The sequence below is a fragment of the Oncorhynchus mykiss genome, chromosome 28, assembly GCF_057628025.1.
Source record: "Oncorhynchus mykiss isolate SJ-2025 chromosome 28, ASM5762802v1, whole genome shotgun sequence".
In the NCBI taxonomy this organism is placed as follows: Eukaryota; Metazoa; Chordata; class Actinopteri; order Salmoniformes; family Salmonidae; genus Oncorhynchus; species Oncorhynchus mykiss.
In genome coordinates, this window is record NC_143049.1 from 3006246 (window position 1) to 3034037 (window position 27792).

The following is a 27792-nucleotide window of genomic DNA, read 5'->3' on the forward strand; positions in this document are numbered from 1 at the left end:
ATATTTGGACAGTACTTGATTAGACAGTAATTGGTTAGTTAGTGACACTTTGTTTGTTGTTGATGCAGAGCTCCAGCAGTTGTATTCAGTGTCCAGATAGCTAATCAATAACTGTACTGAAGTAAAAATCTGTCGTTCTGCACCGCAACTCTCTGATTCAGAGGGGTTGGGTTAAATGCGGAAGACACATTTCAGTTGAAGGCATTCAGTTGTACAACTGACTAGGTATCCCCCTTTCACTTTCCTGTCAAAAACCTGCGCATAAAATGTGCTAGGTTGCTAATGAAGCAGCACTGCTAGCTAGACTGGGTAAGTCCCTCAGTGAAGCTTTTGAGTCAACATGTTTAAATGTAAATTACTCGAATCAGGCTTACGAGGTCAATAACTCTGAATAACATCATCATGGGCTAACAAAATGTGCTATAGAAACAGCAACCTAACAAAGTTTACCTCCGGTTCTCGTTCTCATCTTTGCGCTCGCTTCCTCAGAGATTGAACAGACGCAGCACGCCGGATTAGAATTTCTTTGGACAAATAAGAAAAGACTTTGGAAAACCACTTTGACTCTGCCTCCTAAAGTGCCACCGTACACAAAAATGCTGTTATTAGGCAGCACTAAAAAGGCAGGGCAGGCAAGGGCTCATGTTTGGGAGTATTAATTGCAGTGTAGCCTAGCTGGTTTTAAACCATCCCAGCAGTGAAAAAGCCTCAGGACGGAGAGAATATAATTTGGGGCTAAAACCCTGAAAGCCCGGGTCTGGTGACCTCAATGGTTTACATGTTGTCAGCAATCTAAAACAGGGGTGTCAAACTCATTCCATGGAGGGCCTAGCGTCTGCAGGTTTTTGTTTTTCCCATTCAATTAAGACCTAGACCACTAGGTGAGGGAAGTGATTTACTAATTAGTGACCTTAATTCATCAGTCAAGGACAAGGGAGGAGCGAAAACCCGCAGACACTCGGCCCTCCATGGAATGAATTTGACACATAATCTAAGCCAACTGTGACTAGGGGGTGTTCTAGTATGTCTATTTCTATGTTGGTGGTAATATGTTTCCCAATTAGTGGCAGCTGTTTATCGTTGCCTCTGATTGGGGATCATATTTAGGTAGCCATTTCACCACCTGTGTTTTGTGGGATATTGTTTGTGTTTAGTTGCCTGTGTGCACGTCATGACTTAACGTTTCGTTGTTTCTGTATTGTTTTGTTTGTTTCAAAGAGATTAAAAAATATGTGGAACTATACTCACGCTGCGCCTTGGTCCGCTCATTACGACGATCGTGACACCAACCCATAGTTGTGCACACGTTGGTGTTGTACCTACCCGTCTATGGGTTGAGACAATATGGTTGATTGAAAAGGGTGTATAGTTTTTCACACTTGCTATTGTATTAATATTGAAGTCTCCCGAGTGGTGCAGCGGTCTAAGGCACTGCATCTCAGTGCTAGAGGCGTCACTACAGACACTGGTTCGATTCCAGGCTGCATCACAACCGGCCGTGATTAGGAGTCCCATAGGGCGGCGCACAATTGGCCCAGCGTGGTCCGGGTTAGGTTTTGGCCACAGTCTGCCATTGTAAATAAGAATTTGTTCTTAACTGACTTGCCTAGTTAAATAAAGGTAAACATATTTTTTTAAATAACCTCAATTTCACCAGCAGTACCATACTGAAATACATCACTGGCTGAGGCATTGCTCTCCATCTTGACCACTGGCCCACTACTCAAGCTTCTCTCCTCTGCTATCATATCATGGCCCTGCTCTGCCAGCTTCCACACAAAGACAAGGGAATGATGCCACACCCTGCCTCACATCATCAGTAGCAGGCTGTGCCTCTGTCATAGGAGCCTCTAGTATGAGCAAATACAATTAAAGTCTCTCTGTGTTGCTACATCCCCCCCCACTAGCCCCCCAGCTGCGGCTGCACCCGTGATTGTCTATGTCCACCCCAGCCCACCCCTCCCTACCCAACACCATCCCACCAGCTGCACACAGTCATACTCACCCTGTGTGTGCCTTGTTTCAGCCAGGTGTTTATGCAGGTCTAATTACACACAGCCATAGGAGGAGATGGGAAATTGATTTAGCGGCAAGCTGTGACGACTGGCTGTTATCTAAACACTGTGAGTGTAGCATGGTGATAACCTGCAGATAGCACTTAGATGCCCCGGGGCTGCCATCTGTCTGTCTTACTACTGCCTCTTAAGAACAAAGCAGACTGCGCAGATGAATGGTTAAAAACAACAGATCGCCTTACTATCACCTCTGACCACAGAACATCGGCGGCCATTTTCGGTTAATTTCACAACGATTCTAGCCTAGGCTATATGTTGAATCTGGCTTTTCAGATGTACTTTCCAATCTATGGCAGATGATGTATCAGTATGGCACTTCGCATCACTCATTCCAGGTTGAAACCAGACATTATTGTTCCCGCCCGGCTGCCCTACACATCATTTCATCCCAGAGCTATTTCTCCTGGAGAGTTCATCTGAAAAGGACAAACTGCAACCGGGAGGAAAAATAATCACTTGCTTATCACCCTGGAGAGAGCAAATGTATTTCACATGGCTGCAGTCACTGATTTTATCTGTAGGCACTTTGTTTTAATGGGGGACTGTGTGAAAAATTGCTGTCCATACTGCTTGAATGAACTGCTCCTGTACAGGGGCACAGGGAGGTGGGTGAAGAAGACTACGAGGAGGAGGGAGGCGGGAGGGAGGAAAGATGTTTGCATGGTGCTGGAGTGAGGAACAAGACCCATTTGAAAATGCAGGAGGGAGTGTGTGTGTGTGTGTGTGTGTGTGTGTGTGTGTGTGTGTGTGTGTGTGTGTGTGTGTGTGTGTGTGTGTGTGTGTGTGTGTGTGTGTGTGTGTGTGTGTGTGTGTGTGTGTGTGTGTGTGTGTGTGTGTGTGTGTGTGTTGGGAGCGATGAGGAGGTTGTTTAATGAGGGCTAAGAAGTGACTCCACACAGACCCGTAACTCCACACAGACACACACACATACACACGGTCACCAACACATCGATCCAGATTGTCATCGACCCCGACCTGCTCTTGTCTGGTCATGATGGCATGATCATCTGCCTGCCCGGCAGAAAACACTGAATCAGCCCAGAAGGAAATATGACTGGACTAAAGGGGAGAAGGATGCATAGGCTGTGTCCCACATGGTGTCCCATTCCCTATATAGTGCCCTACTTTTGACCAGGGCCCATAGGGCTCTGGTCAAAAGTAGTACACTATGTAGGGAATAGTGTGCCATTTGGGATGCATATTTAGCACACACATATTCTTAGCATACACAGCCTAGCTTATTTAAAGGTGCTGCTGCTCTGCATCAAATCAACACATTCTTCTCCTCTCTTATCCGTCAATGGGTCTCTCTCTCTCTCCCTCTCTATTTCTCTCTCTTTTATCTGTCAATGGGGCTGTGTGAACACTGGAACAGAGGTCTTAGGGTTCATCACTTGAGAAAATTACATTCAAGATAGCTAGCAGTGTTATTATGGATCATTTCAACTTTCAACATGTCGTAGAGAGCAAAGATTAGAGGACAAAGGTTACTCTTTATTTGTTGTATTTGGAATGATTTTACCATTCTCCATTACGTTTTCCAAACTTTTTATATCAGTTTTTCCCATTTAACAATTCCAACGCATCTTCATGTAGGCCTAGTAAATCTCTTATCTTTCTACTGAGCAGTTATAATAATAGTATGTTAGATTTCTGCAGCAACAATGCAACAGTGACCCACTAAACTGTAAGCCCAGGCACTTCGCTACCAGATTATTTTCCTCTATCTCTCATTGACTTAGCGTCCTGTCCAGGGGGTGTACTTGTACAACAAGCTACCTTACTACAGAAACAGGAGATAGGCTCCTGCTCTATGGGCTGTTCTGGCTGAGACTTACTTCTTTACTTACTTATTCATTGACCATCCTCTTTCTCTTCTCTGTGTCTCCACAGTAACAAATTACAACAATGTTGTGGAGGGCCAGTCAGACTCTGATGATGAGGACAAGCTACACATAGTGGAGGAAGACCCTGATGGTGACAGCACGGTGCCAGAAGACGCCTCAGTAGTATTAACCCAGAACGGTACAGAGACTCACCAAGACACCTGGGATGAAGGTGAGACTCTAGGCTATAGAATACGATAACTTTGTGTGTGTGTGTGTGAGTGTGTGTGTGCGTTTGTGTGTGGTTAGACTATACAGTACATACAGAACAATTACTTTTCAATTGTATTAATTTGTCTGATGCTCTAATCTAGAGCAATTTACAATCAATGTATCAACTAAGTTTAGTAGGGAGAAAATATTGCATATGACAGTCATTGCCCTTCTTCGAAATAGCTGCTATCAGCAGAATCCGTGCCAGGAAGAGAAAAACAATTGCAGGTGTGAGTGCAAAAAACTGAACATACAACCACATTGCTGTTTCGTTTTTTTGTTAACATCTTTTCATTGACTTTAGAAACACACCAACTTCAACTGGTAATGACACTGACACATCAGGCATAGTCAAGAGGTAGGACAACTACATTTACATTATCCTGCTCGACAAAGACTATGGGCATTTGGCCTAAGCTTCAACTAAGACATAGCTTTTCCCCTGGACCTGGAATGGTCTTACATGGTTTCCGTGATGTTTGTTTCACGTGGTCTGTCTCAAGGCAGTGAATTTCAGTCTTCCTGCACACTTACGTCTGATTCCCAAATGTCACCCTATTCCCTATGCAGTGCACTACTTTCGACCAGAGCCTTATGGGCCCTAGTCAAAAGTTGGTGCACTGTAAAGAGACTAGTTGTGGTTAAGATGTCTTTTTAGGTGTGGTCTGTTTGAGGATGTGCTGTAGAATTGAAGATTGCACACATGGACTGGACACCTACATGACTGCTGGCAGTTTATGCACCATTTATGCTGTTGTCTGCGTGCACACACAAAACAATGCTGGGATAAAACAACACAATTTGGATAAATATTGAACAGAACACACATTGGTTTATTTTGACTCAGCCAGTTGGGTCACAAACAACCCACTGTTTTCTTGTTGTTGATATTGGCTTTTTAAGCTATGATCCATTTGGGTCATATCAGAAGACTGGAGGCGTGGTTTAGTAGCGGTGTGGGTTTCAGATAGTTATTTTTTGCCACCTGTGAGCATATGTAATTCCATTTAATCTGTTCTGTTGTGTTGTCAACACATGTTAAGGTTGAGCACTGACACTTTTGTAGCATTAATAAAGCTAACACAAGTGTCGGAGTTCCTTAAATACCTATGTACAGTGCCTTGCGAAAGTATTCGGCCCCCTTGAACATTGCGACCTTTTGCCAAAAAAAGATATAAAGATATAAAACTGTATTTTTTTGTGAAGAATCAAGAACAACTGGGACACAATCATGAAGTGGAACGACATTTATTGGATATTTCAAACTTTTTTAACAAATCAAAAACTGATAAATTGGGCGTGCAAAATTATTTAGCCCCCTTAAGTTAATACTTTGTAGCGCCACCTTTCGCTGCGATTACAGCTGTAAGTCGCTTGGGGTATGTCTCTATCAGTTTTGCACATCGAGAGACTGACATTTTTTCCCATTCCTCCTTGCAAAACAGCTCGAGCTCAGTGAGGTTGGATGGAGAGCATTTGTGAACAGCAGTTTTCAGTTCTTTCCACAGATTCTCGATTGGATTCAGGTCTGGACTTTGACTTGGCCATTCTAACACCTGGATATGTTTATTTTTGAACCATTCCATTGTAGATTTTGCTTTATGTTTTGGATCATTGTCTTGTTGGAAGACAAATCTCCGTCCCAGTCAGTCTTTTGCAGACTCCATCAGGTTTTCTTCCAGAATGGTCCTGTATTTGGCTCCATCCATCTTCCCATCAATTTTAACCATCTTCACTTCATGATTGTGTCCCACTTGTTGTTGATTCTTCACAAAAAAATACAGTTTTATATCTTTATGTTTGAAGCCTGAAATGTGGCAAAAGGTCGCAAAGTTCAAGGGGGCCGAATACTTTCGCAAGGCACTGTATATCCCTATGCTGGGATAGTTACCCCTTTGTTATAATATTTAAATAATTATAAATTGTATATGAAAATATCTCATGTGCAAAAATATTGAAGGAACATTGAAATTTGCAGTGTACAAACTTAACACGATGAACATGAATGACATTGACTCTCACGGGTGGCCTACAATAACTATCTGAAAGCCACGCCGCAATAGGCCACACTTTTGGATTATCCAAACACGGGCTAATTTAACCATCAGTTGGGTTTTTATTCACTTTCATGCTGGGTTGATCCAGCCGAGGGGTCTTTTTTAATGTAATCCATAGGCTATTTTCAGGAGAGAGCAAATGGCGTTCCTGTTCATCATGTTATGTTCACCCTGAGGAAGGCACAGGGGTGCCGAAACATTGGCGTTTTACCCAATAAATAACTGGGAGTTTATACATATGTAGTGACTCTCTTTGCTTTATAGCTTACTGTTTATTCACCATTAGTCTGCACCTCTACACTAAATAATTGTATCTGGGTGTGCGCCAGCTCATGCTTTTATGTTTGTGCACTGCAAAATTAAATTTCCCTTCAATATTTTTGCACATTACATATTTATATATAAAATGAATGACATTATATAGCATAAAAAGGGGTAACTCTCCCAACATTGGAATACACATAGGCACTTGAGGACTGTAAGACTCATTAAGCTACAAAAGTGTCAGTACTTAACCTGTTGTCAACATGTGTTGACAACAGAACAGATTAACAGGAAATACATTTACTCTCATATGTGGTCAAAAATAACTATCTGAAAGCCACAATCCTACCAAGCTTCGCCTCCAGTCTTCTGATCTGACCCGGAAGATCATAGATAAATAACCCAACTAAGTGACCCAACTGGCTGGGTCAAAAATAACTCAACACGTGTTCTGTCCACTATTTACCCAGCTTTTTTCTCTCTCTCTCTCTCTCTCTCTCTCTCTCTCTCTCTCTCTCTCTCTCTCTCTGTCTCTGTCTCTCTCTCGCTCTCTCTCTCTCTCTCTCTCTCTCTCTCTCTCTCTCTCTCTGTCTCTGTCTCTCTCTCTCTCTCTCTCTCTCTCTCTCTCTCTCTCTCTCTCTCTCCCTCTCATCAGGTAGACTAGATATGTCACAGAACGTTGGATTTTGATGGTATTCCGCGGACACTTGCTGCCATCTTATTTACACACTTTCATACCGAAAAATGCTTGTCTAGTCCCACGTGCTGCTCAAATCAGTACTGAATTACTCAACTTTCCCCTGATACTGCAAATCTTCCTCACATAGACCCACAGAGGACCATGTTATATTTGATAGGCTGCATCCTGTAAACTAGTGCACTATATAGGTCAGGGTTTCCCAAACTCGGTCCTGGGGCCTCCCAGGGGTGCACGTTTTGTTTTTTGCCCTAGCTCTACACGGCTGACTCAAATGATCAACCCTTTTAGGTTTTAATGTAGAACCCTCTGTGGAAATACTTCAAGATGGAACCCAAAAGGGTTCTACCTGGAACCATAAAGGGTTCTTCAAAGGGTTATCCTATGGGGAAAGCCAAAGAACCCCTTTAGGTTCTAGATAGCACCTTTTTTTCTAAGAGCGTACTGTAATCCAGTGCCTGTGCCAACACTGGCCTTACTAACTCTGTTCATTTGGAAACAGTTGTGCACCCTGATCCCTCCACCTGCTCCAATACGTCTCACACAGTACGAGTGCCAAAAACATGCCTCACTCACCAAATCCCTCTTGCGCCAGGGTTGGTTCATCGTGAGAATATCTTGAGTGAGTAGGGATTTAGTAGCAGAGAATGCAACTAAAGCAGTGACACTTTTTTCTCCATCAATCTATTGGAATATGAGTCTTTCTGAAAATTGTTTAATAAAATGTATGTTAAAGGCATATAAAGGCATTTCTTCTGTAAAAAACACCTTTCTAGGAAATAATTAAGGTGAACATGATATCCTCTGTGAGTGTCCATTCTGTGTGCTGTGGGAAAGAAGAGAGATGGGAAGTTACTCCATTACGCTCTTGATTTCATATAGCCCCTGTTGGCTGGCGTCACCCGGCTTCCTGTGTGGTACTGTGAGCTGCCTGGGAGTACTGTACTCAGAGCCTGGGAGTACTCTCTCTCCCTCTCTCTCTTTTCCTGAACAGATTATCTCTACTCTCCTCAGACAGGGCGGCTACCTGTGGGAGATCTGAGACACGCACACAGGCACGTGCACACATTCACTGGGAACACCATGTCATTTCAACATGGACATTTGGGTAATATTTGGTTGAGACTTTGATCAATGAGATTTCACCCTTTATTCACCCACTTTCAACAATTTAAAAGCAAAACAAAGTTCAAATGGGAATACAATGTCAGATATTTTGTATTTATACAACAACTTAATGAGTTATCACTGTGCTTCACCTAATAGCACAACCAAATGTCCTGGATTGCACTAACCGAAAGGTTGCTGGTTTGACTATCCGAGCCGACAAGGTAAAACCTTTGCCCTTGAACAAGGCACTTAACACTCATTTTTGGTTTGAGATTTTGTGCAGATTATTATAGCAGTTGTAAAGATCTCCACAGACCTGCAACCTTTACCTGCTATATTGAACATGCAGACTTTCTATGATTACATAAGAGGACATTTAGTAATAGTGACCTCAGATTGTGGCCATAGATGTGTTAATAATTTTAAGGTTAAACAAATACGGTTACATTCGTTTGTAAGATTAACTGTAGGCTATTACAAAATTAATATGAAATTGTGTTTGGTTGACAATGCGGACAAATATCAACATTCAAAGGAGATTATTAAATATTGTTTTAGTTTTTTTTTTCACCTGTATTTAACCAGGTAGGCCAGTTGAAAAAAAGTTCTCATTTACAACTGCGACCTGGCCATGATAAAACAAAGCAGTGCGACAAAAACTACAACACAGAGTTACATTCATACATAGAAACATTAATTTGTAGTGTGTGCAAATGTAGAAGATTAGGGAGGTAAGGCAATAAATAGGCCATAGAGGCAAAACAATTACAATTTAGCATTAACCGTGGAGTGATAGATGTGCAGATGATGATATGCAAGTAGAGATACATGATAGATGATGATGATGCATATCATCATCTGCACATCTATCACTCCACGGTTAATGCTAAATTGTAATTGTTTTGCCTCTATGGCCTATTTATTGCCTTACCTCCCTAATCTTCTACATTTGCACACACTACAAATTAATGTTTCTATGTATGAATGTAACTCTGTGTTGTAGTTTTTGTCGCACTGCTTTGTTTTATCTTGGCCAGGTGCAAAAGAGAAAGCAGATAAATAACAATATGGGGATGAGGTAGTTGGGTGGGCTATTTACAGATGGGCTGTGTACAGGTAGAGTGATCAGTAAGCTGCTCTGACAGCTGATGCTTAAAGTTAGAGAGGGAGATATTAAGTCTGCAACTTCAGTGATTTTTGCAATTTGTTCCAGTCATTGGTAGCAGAGAACTGGAAAGAAAGGCGGCCAAAGGAAGTGTTGGCTTTGGGGATGACCAGTGAAATATACCTGCTGGAGGGCTTGCAATGGGTGGGTGTTGCTATGGTGACCAGTGAGCTGAGATAAGGTGGGGCTTTACCTAGCAAAGACTTCTAGATGACCTGGAGCCAGTGGGTTTGGTGACGAATATGTAGCGAGGGCCAGCCAACGAGAGCATACAGGTCGCAGTGGTGGGTAGTTTATGGGACTTTGGTGACAAAACGGATGGCACTGAGATGGAGTACATCCAGTTTGCTGAGAAGAGTGTTGGAGGCTATTTTGTAAATTACATCGCCGAAGTCAAGGATCGGTAGGATAGTCTGTTTTACGAGGGTATGTTTGTTGGCATGAGTGAAGGAGGCTTTGTTGCAAAATAGGAATCCGATTCTTGATTTAATTTTGGATTGGAGATGCTTAATGTGAGTCTGGAAGGAGAGTTTACAGTCTAACCAGACACCTAGGTAATTGTAGTTGTCCACACGGGTGCGGGCCACGGAAGGAGTGTTGTATGGCATTGAAGCTCGTTTGGAGGTTTGTTAACACAGTTTCCAAAGAAGGGCCAGATGTATACAGAAGGGTGTCATCTGCGTAGAGGTGGATCAGAGAATCCCCAGCAGCAAGAGCGACATCATTGATATATACAGAGAAAAGAGTCGGGCCGAGAACTGAACCCTGTGGCACCCCCATAGAGACTGCCAGAGGTCCGGACAACAGGCCATCCGATTTGACACACTGAACTTTATCTGAGAAGTAGTTGGTGAACCAGGCGAGGCAGTCATTTGAGAAACCAAGGCTATTGAGTCTGCCGATAAGAATGTGGTAATTGACAGAGTCAAAGGCCTTGGCCAGGTCGATGAAGACGGCTGCACAGTACTTTATTTTATCGATGGTGGTTATGATATCGTTTAGGACCTTGAGCGTGGCTGAGGTGCACCCATGACCAGCTCGGAAACCAGATTGCATAGTGGAGTAGGTACGGTGGGATTCGAAATGGTCGGTGATCTGTTTGTTAACTTGGCTTTCGAAGATTTTAGAAAGACAGGGCAGGATGGATATAGGTCTACAACAATTTGGGTCTAGAGTGTCTCCCCCTCCCCCTCTCTCTGCAGTAGATTGCAACTCCGCCCCCTTTGGCAGTTCTATCTTGTTGGAAAATGTTGTAGTTGGGGATGGAAATTTCAGGATTTTCGGTGGCCTTCCTAAGCCAGGATTCAGACACGGCTAGGACATCAGGGTTGGCGGAGTGTGCTACAGCAGTGAATAAAACAAACTTAGGGAGGAGGCTTGTAATTTTAACATGCATGAAACCAATAAATTATGTGCAGACAAGAGTATGGTAGGATGTGAGTACAGTGGAGGTAAACCTAGGCATTGAGTGACGATGAGAGCGGTTTTGTCTCTAGAGGCACTAGTTAAGCCAGCTGAGGCCACTGCATGTGTGGTAAAAGGCTTATCTAAGGCATATTGGGCAGGGCTGGGGGCTCTACAGTGAAATAAGACAATAATCACTAATCAAAACAGCAATAGACAAGTCATATTGACATTCCAATGAGTAGCAATGGGTGAGTCAGGGAGCCGATTCAGTAGTCACTACTACGCTAGGCGAGCTGGAGACACAGCGATTCATACAGCTAGCGTGCCGGGGATAGCAGATGGGCCTTCGGCGATGTCAACTGTTGACTGTTGAAACCACCTCGGACATTACATCGGCAGACCAGTCGTTGGCAGTAAATGGTCCAGGCCAATTGGCAAAAGAGGTATTGTAGCCCAAGAACTAGCTGGTGGACCTCTTAGGCAAGCCGGGAGATGTATTTATTTAACCTTTATTTAACTTGACAAGTCAATTAAGAACAAATTCTTATTTACAATGACGGCCTAGGAACAGTGGGTTAACTGCCTTGTTCAGGGGCAGAACGACAGATTTTTCCATGTCAGCTCGGGGATTCAATCTAGCAACCTTTTGGTTACTAGCCCAATACTCTAACCTCTAGGCTACCTGTCACCCCAATGGGTCTAGCTCGAGGCTAGCTCAAGGCTAACTGATGCTTGCTTTGGGACAGAGACGTTAGCCAGGAGTAGCCACTTGGATTGGAGCTAGCTAGCTGCGATGATCCGGTGTAAAGGTTCAGAGCTAGCGGTAGGAATCCGGAGATGTGGTAGAGAATTTAGAGATTTGTCTGCATTAAATCCACCACCATCAAGCATCTTAGGAAAGAGATCCTCTGGCTGTTAGCAGGCGGCGAGAAAAGGAAAACCTGCTTAACACGATGAACACGAATTACATGTACACTGACCTTGCTGTAAACCAGGCAAACCGATCTCACTTTTAAATGCAAAGCTGTCAATGATTTGGGCGGTGTTGATCTAATGGACAGATGTTAAACTCAACTGCACGGCTACATGGGAGACCTGGCCACCCATCTATCTGAGAAGATCCGATCCAGCTATCAAGCAGCTTTGCCCCTCTTGAGACGGACCTACCAGCCCCGGGAGTCAGCACGAATCCTGCGCGTATACCAACAGCCAGCGGACGCCTGGTGGCACCCTCCCCCACGGCCACCACAGTTCAGCAGGTCATTTCCCCATCGGATTCCATCACTACCACCTGTCACACCTGCTCCCGCTCTCCCTCCCTGGCGTGCAAAGGAGCCAGGCTCCCCAGCATTACGCACTCCTGCCACCATCAGTACGCACACCAGCCTTTCCCCGTCACGCGCATCAGCGTATTATTGGACTCACTTGGACTCAATCCCCTGTTTATTACCTCCCCTATACTTGTCAGTTCCCCATCTCTGTTCCCCACGGATGCCTTAATGCCCGTATGTCTTTGTATACCTGTGTGCTGACGCCGTTCCTGTCCTGTTACCCATCTGTTCCTCATTAAATGTTGACTCCCCATACCTGCTTCTCATCTCTGGCGTTGGTCCTTATAACCACCATCACTGTGGGCAGCTCGATGGTGAGAGATTTCTGTAGACCGACAAAGTTCCACTGTCACCCAGGAGCCTGTGACCATGACATCAGGTCTTTCCTCCCCACGGTAATGGCCAACTACTCCAGTATTGACACCATCGTCACCCACGTAGGTTTTAACAACCTTCGTTTTAGGCAATCTGAGAAACTGAGGGAGGACTACCATTTTTTTTAAAGACCCACGCTCGCACAGGGAAGAGAATAATTATCTCTGGCCCCCTCCCATTCTACCGATTCAGAACGTTTGAGCCGACTCTGCCCTAAAAGAGTATCTGAAAAAACTTTGCAACGACAGGAATGTCTCTTTTTGTGACAACTTGATTTGCTTTGGGAGCAACCAGCACGTTCTAAAAGAGACGGGGTTCACCCTAACCGCAGAGGTTCCACGATTATTTCCAGCAACATCACAAACTGTTTTAGAGACTGACAGACAGGGTCTGGTAGTGCTCCAGATCTCCCTTTCAGAATAAGCAAACAGAGGACTTGGAAACCATATCAACTCCTGCAGAAATGGCACTATGGTTATTGTAAGTAACCTCATTTATGTTCCTTTAACTCTTCTAGTGAGTTTATACAAACTGTCATCTCCTACCATTCTGATAGATTGGAGACTGTCAGAAAATGTGGTTGTAACGTTAATAATTTGGTTGTTATTCCATTGGTTACATCTAGGCAGGCGCCCCTAGGCAGAGTGGCCCACACTAATTGAATATGGCACTTTTAAATATTAGAGCAATCACTAGTGAAACCTTTCTCGTAAATGAACTCATTACTGAGCACAAAGTTGATTGCATGTTTCTCACTGAAACCTGGCTCTCTTCAAACTGTAGTTCAGACTCTTATTGAATCCTCCCCTGGACTACAGCTTTTCATACTCTATCAAAAAAGGGGAAAAGGGTGGAGGGGCAGCCTCTATTTTTACTAATGCTCTCAGCTGTTAGGACATTTCATTTGGCGACTTTGGGTCTTTAGAGCATCATGCTATACTGTTTAAATGTCAGACACCAGTGCTGTCCATAACCCTGTATAGGCCGCCAAAGCACTGCCCCACTTTATTTACTGATTTATCTGAACTATTGTCTGTTGTCCTTGAGAACTATGATACAAATCATTGTGTTGGGTGATTTTAATATTCATGTTGACAAAGAGACTGACTCCAAGGCCATTGAATTTATGAATCTTTTGAGCTCTATGGACTTTATCCAACATGTTTTACTGGACCCACCCATAACCGTGGCCATACTCTGGACCTGGTTAATACCAAGGGGCTTTCTACTGTTGATGTTGCTTTATCTGACCACCACTGTGTATTTTTATCTACCTTGTTGCCATAGCACAGGTTAATACTGAATGCATTATTGAGAAACACTATCTTATTTCTGAAGTTGCTACAGATTTTATTGAGTAGAAGAAGCATACTCTATCACCTATTCTGCCTTCCTCTTGTGATGATTTAGTTGATAACTTTAATAGCAAATTAAGGGCAACCATTGATGCCATAGCTACAGTAAAGTTGAAAAGGCCACATCCAAACGGATACCCCTTTGGATGAGTGAAGAAATGTATAAATTATAGAGAAATTGCAGAAAGGCAGAGTGGGAGTGGGGAGTCAACGTTGCAGGTCCATTATGATATTCTGAGAGAGCAACTTGGCATATATAACAAGGCAATTGGAAATTCCACACTGGCTTATTTTTCTAACTTGATCACTAATAATCAGAATAATGTGAGAGTGCTCTTCTCAACCATTGATGGCCTGATAAATCCAAACCCCGAAAATCTGTGAACTTTTCTCCACATCTAAATGCGATATAAGATAACATAACAAACATTAGACTGGGTATAAGTCAAGCAAGACCTGATGAGAAGTTTGATGATATGTGCCCTAGTTTACCACGCAGAGGCACTATGGATTTATTTTCCCTGGTTGACATAGACATGCTCAGGAAAGTGATATCACTACTTAAGCCGTCTACCTGCGTTCTCGATCCTATCCCCACCACCTTCTTCAAAACAGGTTTTATTTGATATCTGAAGAAGTGCAAGCTATTGTTAATCCCTCCCTGTTCACAGGCACTGCATTAAAAACTGCTATGGTAAAACCCTTTCTGAAGAAAAGTAATCTAGATTCTCCAGCTCCTAACAGTTGCCAGCCAATCTCCAACCATCCAATCTTAAGCAACATTTTGGAGAAATTGGTTTTCAAACACCTAAATGTTTTTTTAAGTGCCAATTGTTTTTATTTTTTATTTTTCAATTCTGGTTTTCGGGCCCACCACTGCCTTAGTGAAAGTGGTAAATTATCTTAGAGCCAAAACAGATGCCAAACAGCCCTCTGTCCTTGTACTTTTGGATTTAAGTGCTGCATTTAACACTGTTGACCATGATGTTCTTCTGGACAGACTGGAGAAGTGGGTTGGCCTCTCCGGTCCAGTTTTTAAATGGATTAAGACCTAGTTTACCGGTCAATAGTTTTGTGTCACCCTTGGTGAACATAACTCAAAGAAAATGGTTCCACAAGGTTCGATTTTAGGTCCGGTACTGTTCAGTTTATCAGAAAGCACAGCATTGATTTTCAATACTATGCAGGCGATACACAACTTTACATTTTTGTGTCACCAGAGGATTTTAGCTCCACGGATAAATTATTAGAATGTGTTCGTTTTTTAAATACTTGGATGGCTCACAACTTCCTAAGCTAAATCAAGACAAGAATGAGGTAATTATTGTTGGAGCCAAAGCACAGAGAGAGAATCTGGCCGCATATTTTAATTCACGGGCAAGAAAGATAAAACACCAGAGCTGTGTTTGAATACTAACATACTAACTTACTGTATACTACATACTTAATGAATATATACTACATACTATTAGTTAATTTTAGTGTACCGTAAACAAACAATATCCTTTCAGTTGAGTGTACTAGCGCTTCGCCTGTCTACTGGAAGTTGATGCTGTTGATATGCAACTTCTTGCTAGCTTGTTAGTATGACTAACAAATTACTAGCTAGACATCTTACTTCATTAACAAAATCCATTGAGAACTCACAACAACAGTACCGCTTAGCTAATAATGACGTGAATAATCAACATAACATACCGGTACATACAAGCAACTGCTGTAATGCTATGCTAGAATGTTGTGAAGCCACTCCCATTTTCTGAAAAATAGTGTCCATTGCTTGTATGCTTCGTATTTTGGCGAATGTAGTATGACTTCTGGGAACTTTTGAAAGCCATTGGTCAACTGCAAAACATACAGAATGCTGCAGCATGGGTACTGACCAAGACCAGATCTCTGCACCGCCTGCCTGTGAGTTTTAAAATTCATTCTAAGATTATTCTTTTGGTTTTTAAATCCTTCCACCATTATGCACCCCAATACATGTCAGACATGCTTTTAAGTTCTGTATCCAGTAGGTCCCTCAGGTCCTCTGGCACTGGCCTTTTAACTATCCCAAAGCCTAGGACAAAAAAACATGGAGAAGCAGTTACTATGCCCCCAGCCTCTGGAATAGCCTTCCAGAGAACCTGAGGGGGGCCAAAACTGTGGCCATTTTTGAAAGAGATCTTAAAACACACCTTTTTGGCTTTGCTGTTCCTCAGGGTGCTTTTTAGTCGTTCAGTTTTTATTGTTATTCTTTAGTTTTTGATGCTCTTATGTTTGTTGTGTAGTAAATATTTCCGTTTTTATTTTCATTGTTTTTATTTGTTTTTTCCTGTGAAGCACATTGTGTTGCATTCCATGTCTGAAATGTGCTATTTAAATAAAGCCTGATTTGATGATGACATAATCCTGTGGTTGAAATTTCACCCTCAAAACAACAGTTCGCGTTGATGACAGACAGTAAGAGAGACAGACAGACAGACACAGACAGACAGAGTATTTGGTAGCATTGCCTTTAAATTGTTTAACTTGGGTCAAACATTTCGGGTAGCCTTCCACAGGCTTCCCACAATAAGTTGGGTGAATTTTGGTCCATTCCTCCTGCCAGAGCTGGTGTAACGGAGTCAGGTTTGTAGGCCTCCTTGCTTGCACACGCTTTTTCAGTTTTGCACACAAATTTTCTATAGGATTGAGGTGCTTGTGATGGCCACTCCAATACCTTGCCTTTGTTGTCTTTAAGCCATTTTTCCACAACTTTGGAAGTAGGCTTGGGGTCATTGTCTGTTTGGAAGACCCATTTGCGACCAAGGTTTAACTTACTGACTGATGTCTTGAGATGTTGCTTCAGTATATCCAAATAATTTTCCTCCCTCATGATGCAATCTATTTTGTGAAGTGCACCAGTCCCTCTTGCAGCAAAGCCCCCCCACAACATGATGCTGCCAACTCCAAAAACTACGATCTTTGTCCCCATGTGCAGTTGCAAACCGTAGTCTGGCTTTTTTTATGGTGATTTTGGAGCAGTGGCTTCTTCCTTGCTGAGCGGCCTTTCAGGTTATGTCGATATAGGACTCGTTTTACTGTGGATATAGATACTTTTATACCTGTTTCCTCCAGAATATTCACAAGGTCCTTTGCTGTTGTTCTGGGATTGATTTGCACTTCTCGCACCAAAGTACATGAATCTCTAGGAGACAAAACGGTATGACAGAACGGTTCCTGAGCGGTATGACGGCTGCGTGGTCTCATGGTGTTTATACTTGCGTACTATTGTTTGTACAGATGAACATGGTACCTTCAGACATTTGGAAATTTCTCCCAAAGGTGAACCAGACTTGTTGAGGTCTACAATTTTTTTTCTGAGGTCTTGGCTGATTTCTTTTGATTTTCCCATGATGTCAAGCAAAGAGGCACTGAGTTTGAAGGTCTCCAATTGACTCAAATTATGTCAATTAGCCTATCAGAAGCCATGACAATTTTCTGGAATTTTCCAAGCTGTTTAAAGGGACAGTCTACTTAGTGTATGTCAACTTCTGACCCACTGGAATTGTGAACTATAGTGAAATAATCTGTCTCTAAACAATTGTTGGAAAAATTACTTGTGTCAAAGTAGATGTCCTAACCGACTTGCCAAAACTATAGATGGTTAACAATAAATTTGTGGAGTGGTTGAAAAACGAGTTTTAATGACTCCAACCTAAGTGTATGTAAACTTCCGACTTCAGCTGTAGGTAGGTAGTTAGGTAGGCAGGTTGGAAGGTAGGCAGATAGGTAGGTAGGCTGGCAGACAAACTCTCTCTCTCTTTCTTTCTCTCTCTCTCTCTCTCTCTCTCTCTCTCTCTCTCTCTCTGTCTCTCTCTCTCAATAACCCTGACCTCTTACACTCTTTCTAACCTCCATCTCTTTAAGTCACCAGCAGTCTCTGTTGACCCTGTTGGTGCTTAATGCTGGTAATTTCCTCTACAGCAGGGATAATTAGTAAAATAAAAACTCCATTTGGTTTTGGCTGGACTCCTAAATCTACCGAGAGAGAAATAGAGGGGGGAAAGAGGAGAGAGAGCGAGAGAGAGAGCATCTTATTTGAAATGGCTATATAGAGTGCATTCAGAAAGTATTCAGACCCCTTGACGTTTTCCACATTTTGTTACTTCACAGCCTTACTCTAAAATTCCTATTCAATCTACACACAACACCCCATAATGACAAAGCAAAAACAGGTTTTTAGAAATGTTTGCAAATCTATTAAAAATAAAAAAACTGAAATATCAAATTTACATAAGTATTCAGACCCTTTACTCAGTACTTTGTTGAAGCACCTTTAGCAGTGATTACAGCCTCGAATCTTCTTGGGTATGACACTACAAGCTTGGAACACCTGTATTTGGGGAGTTTATCCCATTCTTCTCTGCAGATCCTCTCAAGCTCTGTCAGGTTGGATGGGGAATGTCGCTGCACAGCTATTCTCAGGTCTCTCCAGAGATGTTCGATCAGGTTCAAGTCCGGCCTCTGGCTGGGCCACTCAAGGACATATAGAGACTTGTCCATAAACCACTCCTGCGTTGTCTTGGTTGTGTGCTTAGGTTCGTTGTCCTTTTGGAAGGTGAATGTTTACCCCACTCCAAGGTCCTGAGTTCTCTGGAGCAGGTTTTCCTCAAGGATCTCCCTGTACTTTTCTTCGTTCATCTTTCCCCCGATTCAGTCTAGTCTCCCAGTCCCTGCTGCTGAAAAACATCCCCACAGCATGATGCTGCCATCACCATGCTGGCACCATCACCATGCTGCCCCCAACCCCCCCTTGGCGGGTGACTTGGTGGTCTTGGTGGTTCCAAACTTCTTCCATTTAAGAATGAGGGAGGCCACTGTCATCTTGGGGATATTCAATGCTGCAGAAACTTTTTGATATCCTTCCCCAGATCTGTGCCTCGACACAATCCTGTCTCAGAGTTCTACGATTCCTTCGACTTCATGGCTTGGTTTTTGCTCTGACATGCACTGTTAACTGTGGAACCTTATATAGACAGGTGTGTGCCTTTCCAAATCATTACTAATTATTTGAATGTACCACAGGTGGACTCCAATCAAGTTGTAGAAACATCTCAAGGATGATCAATGGAAACAGGATGCACCTTCAATTTCGAGTCTCATAGAAAAAGTCTGAATACTTATGTAAATAAGGTATTTCTGTTTTTTGTTTTTTTAATACATCTGCAAAAATAAAAAATAAACTGTTTTCGCTTTGTCATTATGGAGTATTGTGTATTGTTTTAGAATAAGGTTTTAACGTAACAAAATGTGGAAAAAGTCAAGGGGTCTGAATACTTTCCGAATGCATTGTAGCGAACCATCTGCACCCACCTACCTCAGTAAACCTAGCACTCTCAGTGTTAAACTCTCTGTCTCCACCCCCTCCCTTTCTCACTCTGTGTTGACTAAAACCTAGGTTGAGTTATGTGAAAGGCTCTCTGTATATTTAAGCCTGGTCCCTGCTCTAGTTCCCCTCCTCTCCTGCCTAGCAGAAGAGATATATACTGCAGCAGGTAATGGCTGCTGTCATCTTATTCGATTGGCCTGATAATAGAAAAACATCTGACTTTACACTGCTAAATCACACGCTGAGCCACTCCACTCCACACCATTTGTACAGTCTGAAGTGCACTATGGGCCCAATTCCGATTTAGGAAATGTACGTTTTTCCTATGCACGCCTTTTCCTACATACTTGTCAGTAGTTGGTATTCAGCCTTGCCTCAAGCAGGTGCGTAACAGGCTTTGCAGGTGTGGTTCCCTTTGCGCACGCTGAATACATTTAATTAAACTGCTGAAAACCCTCCCACTTGCTGGCCAACAGATTTTCTCGTGGAGTTTTCATTCAATAGGGTTTTCAGGACAATTATCTTAAGCCAGACCTTTAAATACGGTTTACCTTTAATTACAATTTTGTCGATAGACTAGAATACATCAAGAGAATGGGTTCAAAATACAGGGATCAGTGAAAGGAAGCCATCTAAATATATGCATATTCGTCTCTGTTTCAGCACCAATTTGTATATTTCAAAACACTCAGATTTTGTAGATTATTTAGGGTTAGTAAAGTATGTCTGAATCATAAAAAATCTGGTTTGGAGAGCCTTTACACACAAAATATATTGATGAATCAAAAATACAGTTTGATTCATTCCTTCAGTAAAATATTAGAAGGTTGAAAAAAGTGTACATTAACGGTTGAACATTAATCCTATAAATCTACCCGAATCCTCACTAATCATGGAACTGTATGACAGTGGCCGAGTCCTCGTAAATTGTGCGTTCCATAATGATTCAAACAGGCTACATGTCCCAAATTATTGCACATTATTAGCTTAATATGATCCACTAATGCTAGCCACCACCGGGAACAACTACACAGACATGACAGATTAAAGAAAGGTAAACAGAATTAAATGGAAAAATATAAACTACAAATGAAGGAAACTAACACTAAAGTGACAGTTATAAACGTATGTGGGTATTACTGATGGTGGCTCCTGATAGTGGCTAATATTTAACATGATACAAATTGTAAAATAAAAAGCCTGGTTATATAATTAAAATGTTCTAAAGCGCACACATCAACTCGTCAGGTTCAAACCTACAGAAGCATCTCCAAATGTCATCCACGCAAATTATGATGGCACGCAATAAAAATTCTAAATAAAGGCGCAGTTATTTATAGCCTACTTTACTATGGAAAAGGGGCCACAATATATGTCATATTTATATGATTTTCAGTTTGCTTCTATTTGACTGGTTTCACATTCGTCTCCAGAGAGCTTAAGGAAAACCCATCTCCAAACGAGTTACTCATTTACCCAGCTGTTATCAGTAGCTTTAGTTTTTTCTATTGGGAAAAATATATATGCTTTTTCCACTTGGAACCGGTAGGTTCGCTAGACCTTATTCATGGTTTCCTCGTGCATATTATGAGAGAATTAAGTCAAGCTCAGAATACGGTGTATCTGTAGACACACTCCGCCACACCTTCATCTCGAATAGCATGCTATTCTCATGTTTAAATTCAAGATCAGAATACGCACTGAGAGAAAAGTGCATAAAAAGGTAATTACTTTCCATTTACGTCCGCTTAACTCGGGTCAGAATCATTCCATAGAGCACTGTGATGTGAGAGGAGAGGCAGGGAGGATTGTATAACATATTAGTAGTGTCTCTTACTCTCTACACTCGACTCTCAGCTGGTTGTTTTGGTCTCCTCTCTCGTTTCTGTCTCCATCATTCTACACTGTTGCTACTTCAGAAGCTTGAGGAATAAAACAGTTGCCGTGTTGTTTACAATTTTAAATAAAAATGACCCAGGCCAACATAGATAATAGAACAGTTCCATCTCTGTGGTGGCCAGCCCGTCCGTGGGGGTGGATTAATTTGATGTTCAACTCAGTTAATGAAAGAGCTTGTCAAACAAAAGACAGAGATTGAATGGAGTTCCCACAACTGGAGTTCCCACATATGCTGAGCAATTGTTGGCTGCTTTTCCTTCACTCTGCGGTCCAACTCATCCCGAGTGGTGCAGTGGTCTAAGTCGTCCGGGTTAGGGTTTGGCCGGGGTAGGCCGTCATTGTAAATAAGAATTTGTTCTTAACTCACTTGCCTGGTTAAATAAAGGTTAAAGGTTAAATAAATAAAAATAGGTTGGGTGAGGTCAAGTGATTGTGAAGGCCAGGTCATCTGATGCAGCATTCCATCACTCTATTTCTTGGTCAAATAGCCCTTACACAGCCTGGAGCTCTGTTGGGTCATTGTCCTGTTGAAAAACAAATTATAGTCCCACTAAGGGCACACCAGATGGGATGGCATATCGCTGCAGAATGCTGTGGTAGCCATGCTGGTTAAATCTAAATCACTGACAGTGTCACCAGCAAAGCACCATCACACCTCCTCGCTTCACGGTGGGAACCACACATGCTGAGATCATCAGTTCACGTGCTCTGCATCTCACAAAGACACGGTGGTTGGAACCAAAAATCTCAAATTTGGACAGATTTCCACCGGTCTAATGTCTATAGCTCGTGTTTCTTGGCCCAAGCAAGTTTCTTCTTCTTCTTGTTGGTATCCGTTAGTAGTGGTTTCTTTGCAGAAATTCGACCATGAATGCCTGATTTACACAGTCTCCTCTGAACAGTTGTTGTTGAGATGTGTCTGTTATTGGAACTCTGTGAACTCTAATGAACTTATTCTCTGCAGGAGAGGTAACTCTGGGTCTTCCTTTCCTGTTGCGGTCCTCATGAGAGCCAGTTTCATCATAGCGCTTTATCGTTTTTGTGACTGCAATTGAATAAACTTTAAAAGTTCTTGAAGTTTTCTGGATTGACTGACTTTCATGTTTTAAGATAATGATGGAATGCCGTTTCTCTTTGCTTATTTGAGCTGTTTTACCATAATATGAACTTGGTGTTTTACCAAATGGGGCTATCTTCTGTATAGCACCCCTACCTTTTCACAATACAACTGATTGGCTGAAATACATTAAGAAGGAAAGAAATTCCACAAATGAACTCTTAACAAGGCACACCTGCTAATTGAAATGCATTCAGGTGACTAGCTGATGAAGCTGGTTGAGAGAATTCCAAGAGTGTAAAAAGCTGTCATCAAGGCAAAGGGTGGCAACTTTGAAGAATCTCAAATGTAAAATATATTTTGATTTGTTTTAAAGAAAATTGGTTAGGTCATGATTCCATATGTGTTTTTTCATAGTTTTGATGTCTTCACTATTATTCTACAATGTAGAAATGTTTTTTTAAATAAAGAAAAACCCTGGGGGATGCCTGTTTTGCATGTTATTTTGGCATTGTCACATATCAGTATGCAAAAAAAGTGAGTGCTTCCTTGAGTAAGGCAGCTCCAAAATGCAGGTGTTTCAGCCTAGCCCAGTGATTTCTGTGGTGGTGGGGCAGCCAGCAGAAAATACAGAGCGTAGGGGTTGGTCACGTTCTCTAGTTGTGCCACGATTGGCTCAGTGTTCTGTCACTCATGGGAACATTACGTTACCGCTAAATCTATGGGTAGAGCTAGAATATTCATGCCCCTTGGGTGCTGCCATAGATTTACATTAGAAGCGCCCAAATTATGTAAAATGATCAGCAGCTTTGATTGGACTTTCAAAATCTTAGCTAGCAAGCTAGCAGTCATCATCATGAATCAAGTCGACAGTCTACTGGCAAATCATTTTTAATCCTTGTCATAATGAAGAGAATTAATGTAGAGAAATTATAGATAAAACATATCGGTGCTCATCGGCCATTGGACATAATCATTACACAACAAGTTGGAAATCGCAAATTCAACAATGAGTGGTTTGGATGGGATCAGTGACTAACAACAAGCATTGCAAAGCAATCACTAGCCTGCTATTCAGTGGAGTGGGTGTGTGGTCCCAAGTCTGTGTTTAAGGGTGTCTTTTCCAAGCTTAAAATGATAAACATTCAATATTGGCCATGGTGTCAATCCAGCATGACTTCTGCCACGCTCAGAACAACTGGAAACTGGAAACAGATTTCAGTAAGTTCAAGACAACTGGGAACTCAAAAAAACTAGCTCCGACTGGGAAAATATGTTTTGAACGGTCATCCAACTCGGAATTGCAAGTCGGGAACTCTGGCCTCTCCTAAAACTTCCGACCTGAAGATCACTGACATCATCATGATTCAACCTTGTTTTTGTCCGAGGTCCAAGTTGTCTTGAAGCACCATAAATCTAGAGAAAGCCAGACTTTGATGACAACGTTTGATGACAAAGTTAACCCACGAAGGTCCCCCGCACCACCTTCCTGTTCAAGTAACAAAGCACAACAAGGTGTGTCCAAAAATGTCTTGTATGCTGGTGCATAAATTATGTACCCGCCTCACCCAATGTGGTATGGATCTGCTATTTTTACACTTTTTAAACCGAACCCCCTTCAGAAGCTAACTAGCTACTAGCTAGTAGTCAGTTAGCCACTGCTAGCGGTCATCACCATTAACGCGGACTGCCAGCCTCAGCCCGGGCAACTCCTGCTAGCCTGCACAGCGTGATATCTACCCAGAGCATATCGGACTGCTTTTCTCTACCACATCTCCGGATTCCTACCGCAAGCTCTGAACCTTTCACTCCGGATCATCGCAGCTAGCTAGCTGCTATCCGAGAGGCTACTCCTGGCTAACGTCTCTAACATCCCCCGATGCAAGCACCAGGTAGCTTCAATTACCTCTTTTGCCAATTGGCCTGAACTCTTTGCTGCCGACACAGAGCCCCGCCGATCCATCACAACTGGTCTACCGACGTAACCGTCCGAGGGGGTTTCTGTCCCAAAGCAAGCACCAGTTAGCCTTGAGCTAGGCCCTTCTCCCGGCTAGCTGAAGAATTCCATCAGATAATTCCTGGGCTTCAATACCTCTTCTGCCAATTGGCCTGGACCCTTTGCTGCCAACACGGAGCCCCGCCAATCCATCACAACTGGTCTACCGACGTAACCGTCTGAGGGGGTTTCAACAGACTCTCCCTTTGCGATGTCCCCCTGAGCCCCATCTGCTAGCCTGCTGCTAGCCCCGGCCTGCTAGCTATCTGAATCGTCGTGCCTCCAGCTAGCCTAACTACTCACTGGACCCTATGATCACTCGGCGACACATGCCTCTCCCTAATGTCAATATGCCTTGTCCATTGCTGTTTTGGTTAGTCATTTTTGTCTTATTTCACTGTAGAGCCTCCAGCCCTGATCAATATGCCTTAGCTAGCCCTTATGTTCTTTTAGCCTTTAGCCGTACTCTTATCCTACTCCTCCTCTGTTCCTCTGGTGATTTAGAGGTTAACCCAGGCCCTGCAGCCCCCAGCACCACTCCCATTCCCCAGGCGCTCTCATTTGTTGACTTCTGTAACCGTAAAAGCATGCATATTTGGCCCTCGAGCGCCGGAGAGGGAGAGCGAGTGCAGGCGTGACAACTGTACTGTATACAAAACTGTGAATATGTACAGTTGAATTCAAAAGTTTACATACACTTAGGTTGGAGTCATTAAAACTCGTTTTTCAACCACTCCACAAATTTATTGTTAACAAACTATAGTTTTGGCAAGTCCGTTAGGACATCTACTTTGTGCATGACACATGTAATTTTTCCAACAATTGTTTACAGACAGATTATTTCACTTATAATTCACTGTATCACAATTCCAGTTGGTCAGAAGTTTACATACACTAAGTCGACTGTGCCTTTAACTTAAACAGCTTGAAAAAAATCCAGAAAATTATGTAATGGCTTTAGAAGCTTCTGATAGGCTAATTGACATCATTTGCATCAATTGGAGGTGTACCTGTGGATGTATTTCAAGACTCACCTTCCTTGCTACCTTTCTCCCAAGTCTGGTTCATCCTTGGGAGCAATTTCTAAACGCCTGAAGGTACCACTTTCATCTGTACAAACAAGAGTACGCAAGTATAAACACCATTGGACCACGCAGCTGTCATAACGCTCCAGAATAGAGATGAGATGAACGTACTTTGGTGCGAAAAGTCAATCCCAGAACAACAGAAAAGGACCTTGTGACAATTCTGGAGGAAACAGGTACAAAAGTATCGATATCCACAGTAAAACGAGTCCTATATCTACATAACCTTAAAGGCCACTCAGCAAGGAAGAAGCCACTGCTCCAAAACCACCATAAAAAAAGCCAGACTACGGTTTGCAACTGCACATGGGGACAAAGATCGTACTTTCTGGAGAAATGTCCTCTGGTCTGATGAAACAAAAATAGAACTCTTTTGGCCATAATGGCCATTGTTATGTTTGGAGGAAAAAGGGGGAGGCTTGCAAGCCGAAGAACACCATCCCAACCGTGAAGCACAGGGTTTGCAGCATCATGTTGTGCCGGTGCTTTGCTGCAGGAGGGACTGGTGCACTTCACAAAATAGATGGCATCATGAGGAAGGAACATTATGTGGATATATTGAAGCAACATCTCAAGACATCAGTCAGGAAGTTAAAGCTTGGTCGCAAATGGGTCTTCCACATGGACAATGACCCCAAGCATACTTCCAAAATTGTGGCAAAATGGCTTAAGGGCAACAAATGCAAGGTATTGGAGTGGCCATCACAAGCCCTGACCTCAATCTCATAGAAAATTTGTGGGCAGAACTGAAAAAGCTAGTGCGAGCAAGGACGCCTACAAACCTGACTCAGTTACACCAGCTCTGGGAGGAGGAATGGACCAAAATTCACCCAACTTATTGTGGGACACTTGTGGAAGGCTACCCGAAACGTTTGACCCAAGTTAAATAATTTAAAGGCAATGCTACCGAATACTAATTGAGTGTATGTAAACTTCTGACCCAGTAAATCATTCTCTCTACTATTATTCCACATTTTACATTCTTAAAATAAAGTGGTGACCCTAACTGACCTAAGACAGGGAATTTTTACTAGGATTAATTGTCAGTAACGGTGAAAAACTGAGTTTAAATGTATTTGGCTAAGTTTTATGTAAACTTCAATCTTCAACTGTATACATGAATAGTGTGTAAACAGTTTTTTTGTTGTCTCTTGGTGTCTTTCAAATATATAACTATTATTTATGTTGTGGGAATTTAATATATCTTATTTTGTTATTTTCTATAACTGTTCTGTACTTTGTCATTTATACATTTGATGTCGACCCCAGAAAGTATAGTTGCTGCATGTGCAGTAGCTAATGGGGATCATAATAAACAACACAATAACCCTACAATACATATACTACTCCACTCAGTAGACTGTTCACGTTGTTCTCTAATGCACAGCTGTAGCGCCCTCTGACACCCTGTTACAACTGTTTACTATGTGACTCTGGATGCAGTGTCCCACATGAAAAATACTACACTTTACTATTTAATACTACATTACTTACTATACTACACACAGTGGTCCTATCCCTCGATCATGTGTAGAATTTTGTAGAATACTATAGTAAATAATATAGTATTATTCACTCAAAAAAACTATGTACAGTAATGTCTGCAAAAACACTACCGTTTTTTAAAACTATAGTAAATACTACAGTATTTAATTTGCATACTGTATACCCTGGCCATTCCCCTTCCCCATGTTCAAATTAGTGCCACCCATAAGTGAGAAACCTACATGCCAAGTATGGACCATGTATTGTGTTCCCTACAGGTTATCGAAAAGAGCGAAAGCGCTGAAATATCCGTTTACACACAAGTTATACCTACCTACAGGTTGTGGGAAATGTGCTCTTACGATTTCTCCAGTCGGTTTCCTCAAGGTTTCCTCACTTCTATGTCAAAGATAATAAAACAAAAACACTACAGTAAATGCTACAATAAACTGCAGTCCGCAGAAACACTACAGTAAATGCTACAGTAAACTGCAGTCCGCAGAAACACTACAGTAAATACTACAGTAAACTGCAGTCTGCAAAAACACTACAGTAAATGCTACAGTAAACTGCAGTCCGCAGAAACACTACAGTAAATGCTACAGTATACTGCAGTGTGCAAAAACACAAGACTAAATAAATCAGTATACTGCAGTCTCTAAAAACACTAGACTAAATACATCAGTATACTATTCTGAACAAAAATAGAATTGCAACATGCAACAATTTCAACGATTTTACTGAGTTGCAGTTCATATAAGGAAATCAGTCAATTTAAATCAATTCGTTACGACCAATGGATTTCACATGACTGGGCAGGGGCCCAGCCACTTGGGAGCCAGGCCTAGCCAATCAGAATTAGTTTTTCCCCACAAAAGGGTTTTATTACAGACAGAAATACTCCTCAGTTTCACCAGCTGTCCAGGTGGCTGGTCTCAGACGATTCCACAGGTGAAGAAGCCGGATGTGGAGGTCCTGG

At 42.3% G+C, this 27792-nt stretch overlaps 1 protein-coding gene across 10 annotated transcripts in view; it reads left to right on the plus strand.

Annotated features, from left to right (window-relative positions):
- The window catches only part of LOC110509192 (zinc finger E-box-binding homeobox 1), a 96789-nt gene that overhangs the window by 50245 nt on the left and 18752 nt on the right, over positions 1–27792 (plus strand). For 6 of the 10 annotated variants that reach the window (XM_090225835.1, XM_090225836.1, XM_090225839.1 and 3 more), the window contains exon 2: positions 3969–4133. In XM_090225835.1, coding sequence (XP_090081961.1) covers positions 3969–4133 — 165 coding nt within the window. Of the gene's footprint in view, positions 1–3968; positions 4134–4478; positions 4533–27792 lie in introns of all 10 variants that reach the window. The other 4 variants (XM_090225844.1, XM_090225841.1, XM_090225842.1 and 1 more) reach the window with 1 other exon arrangement.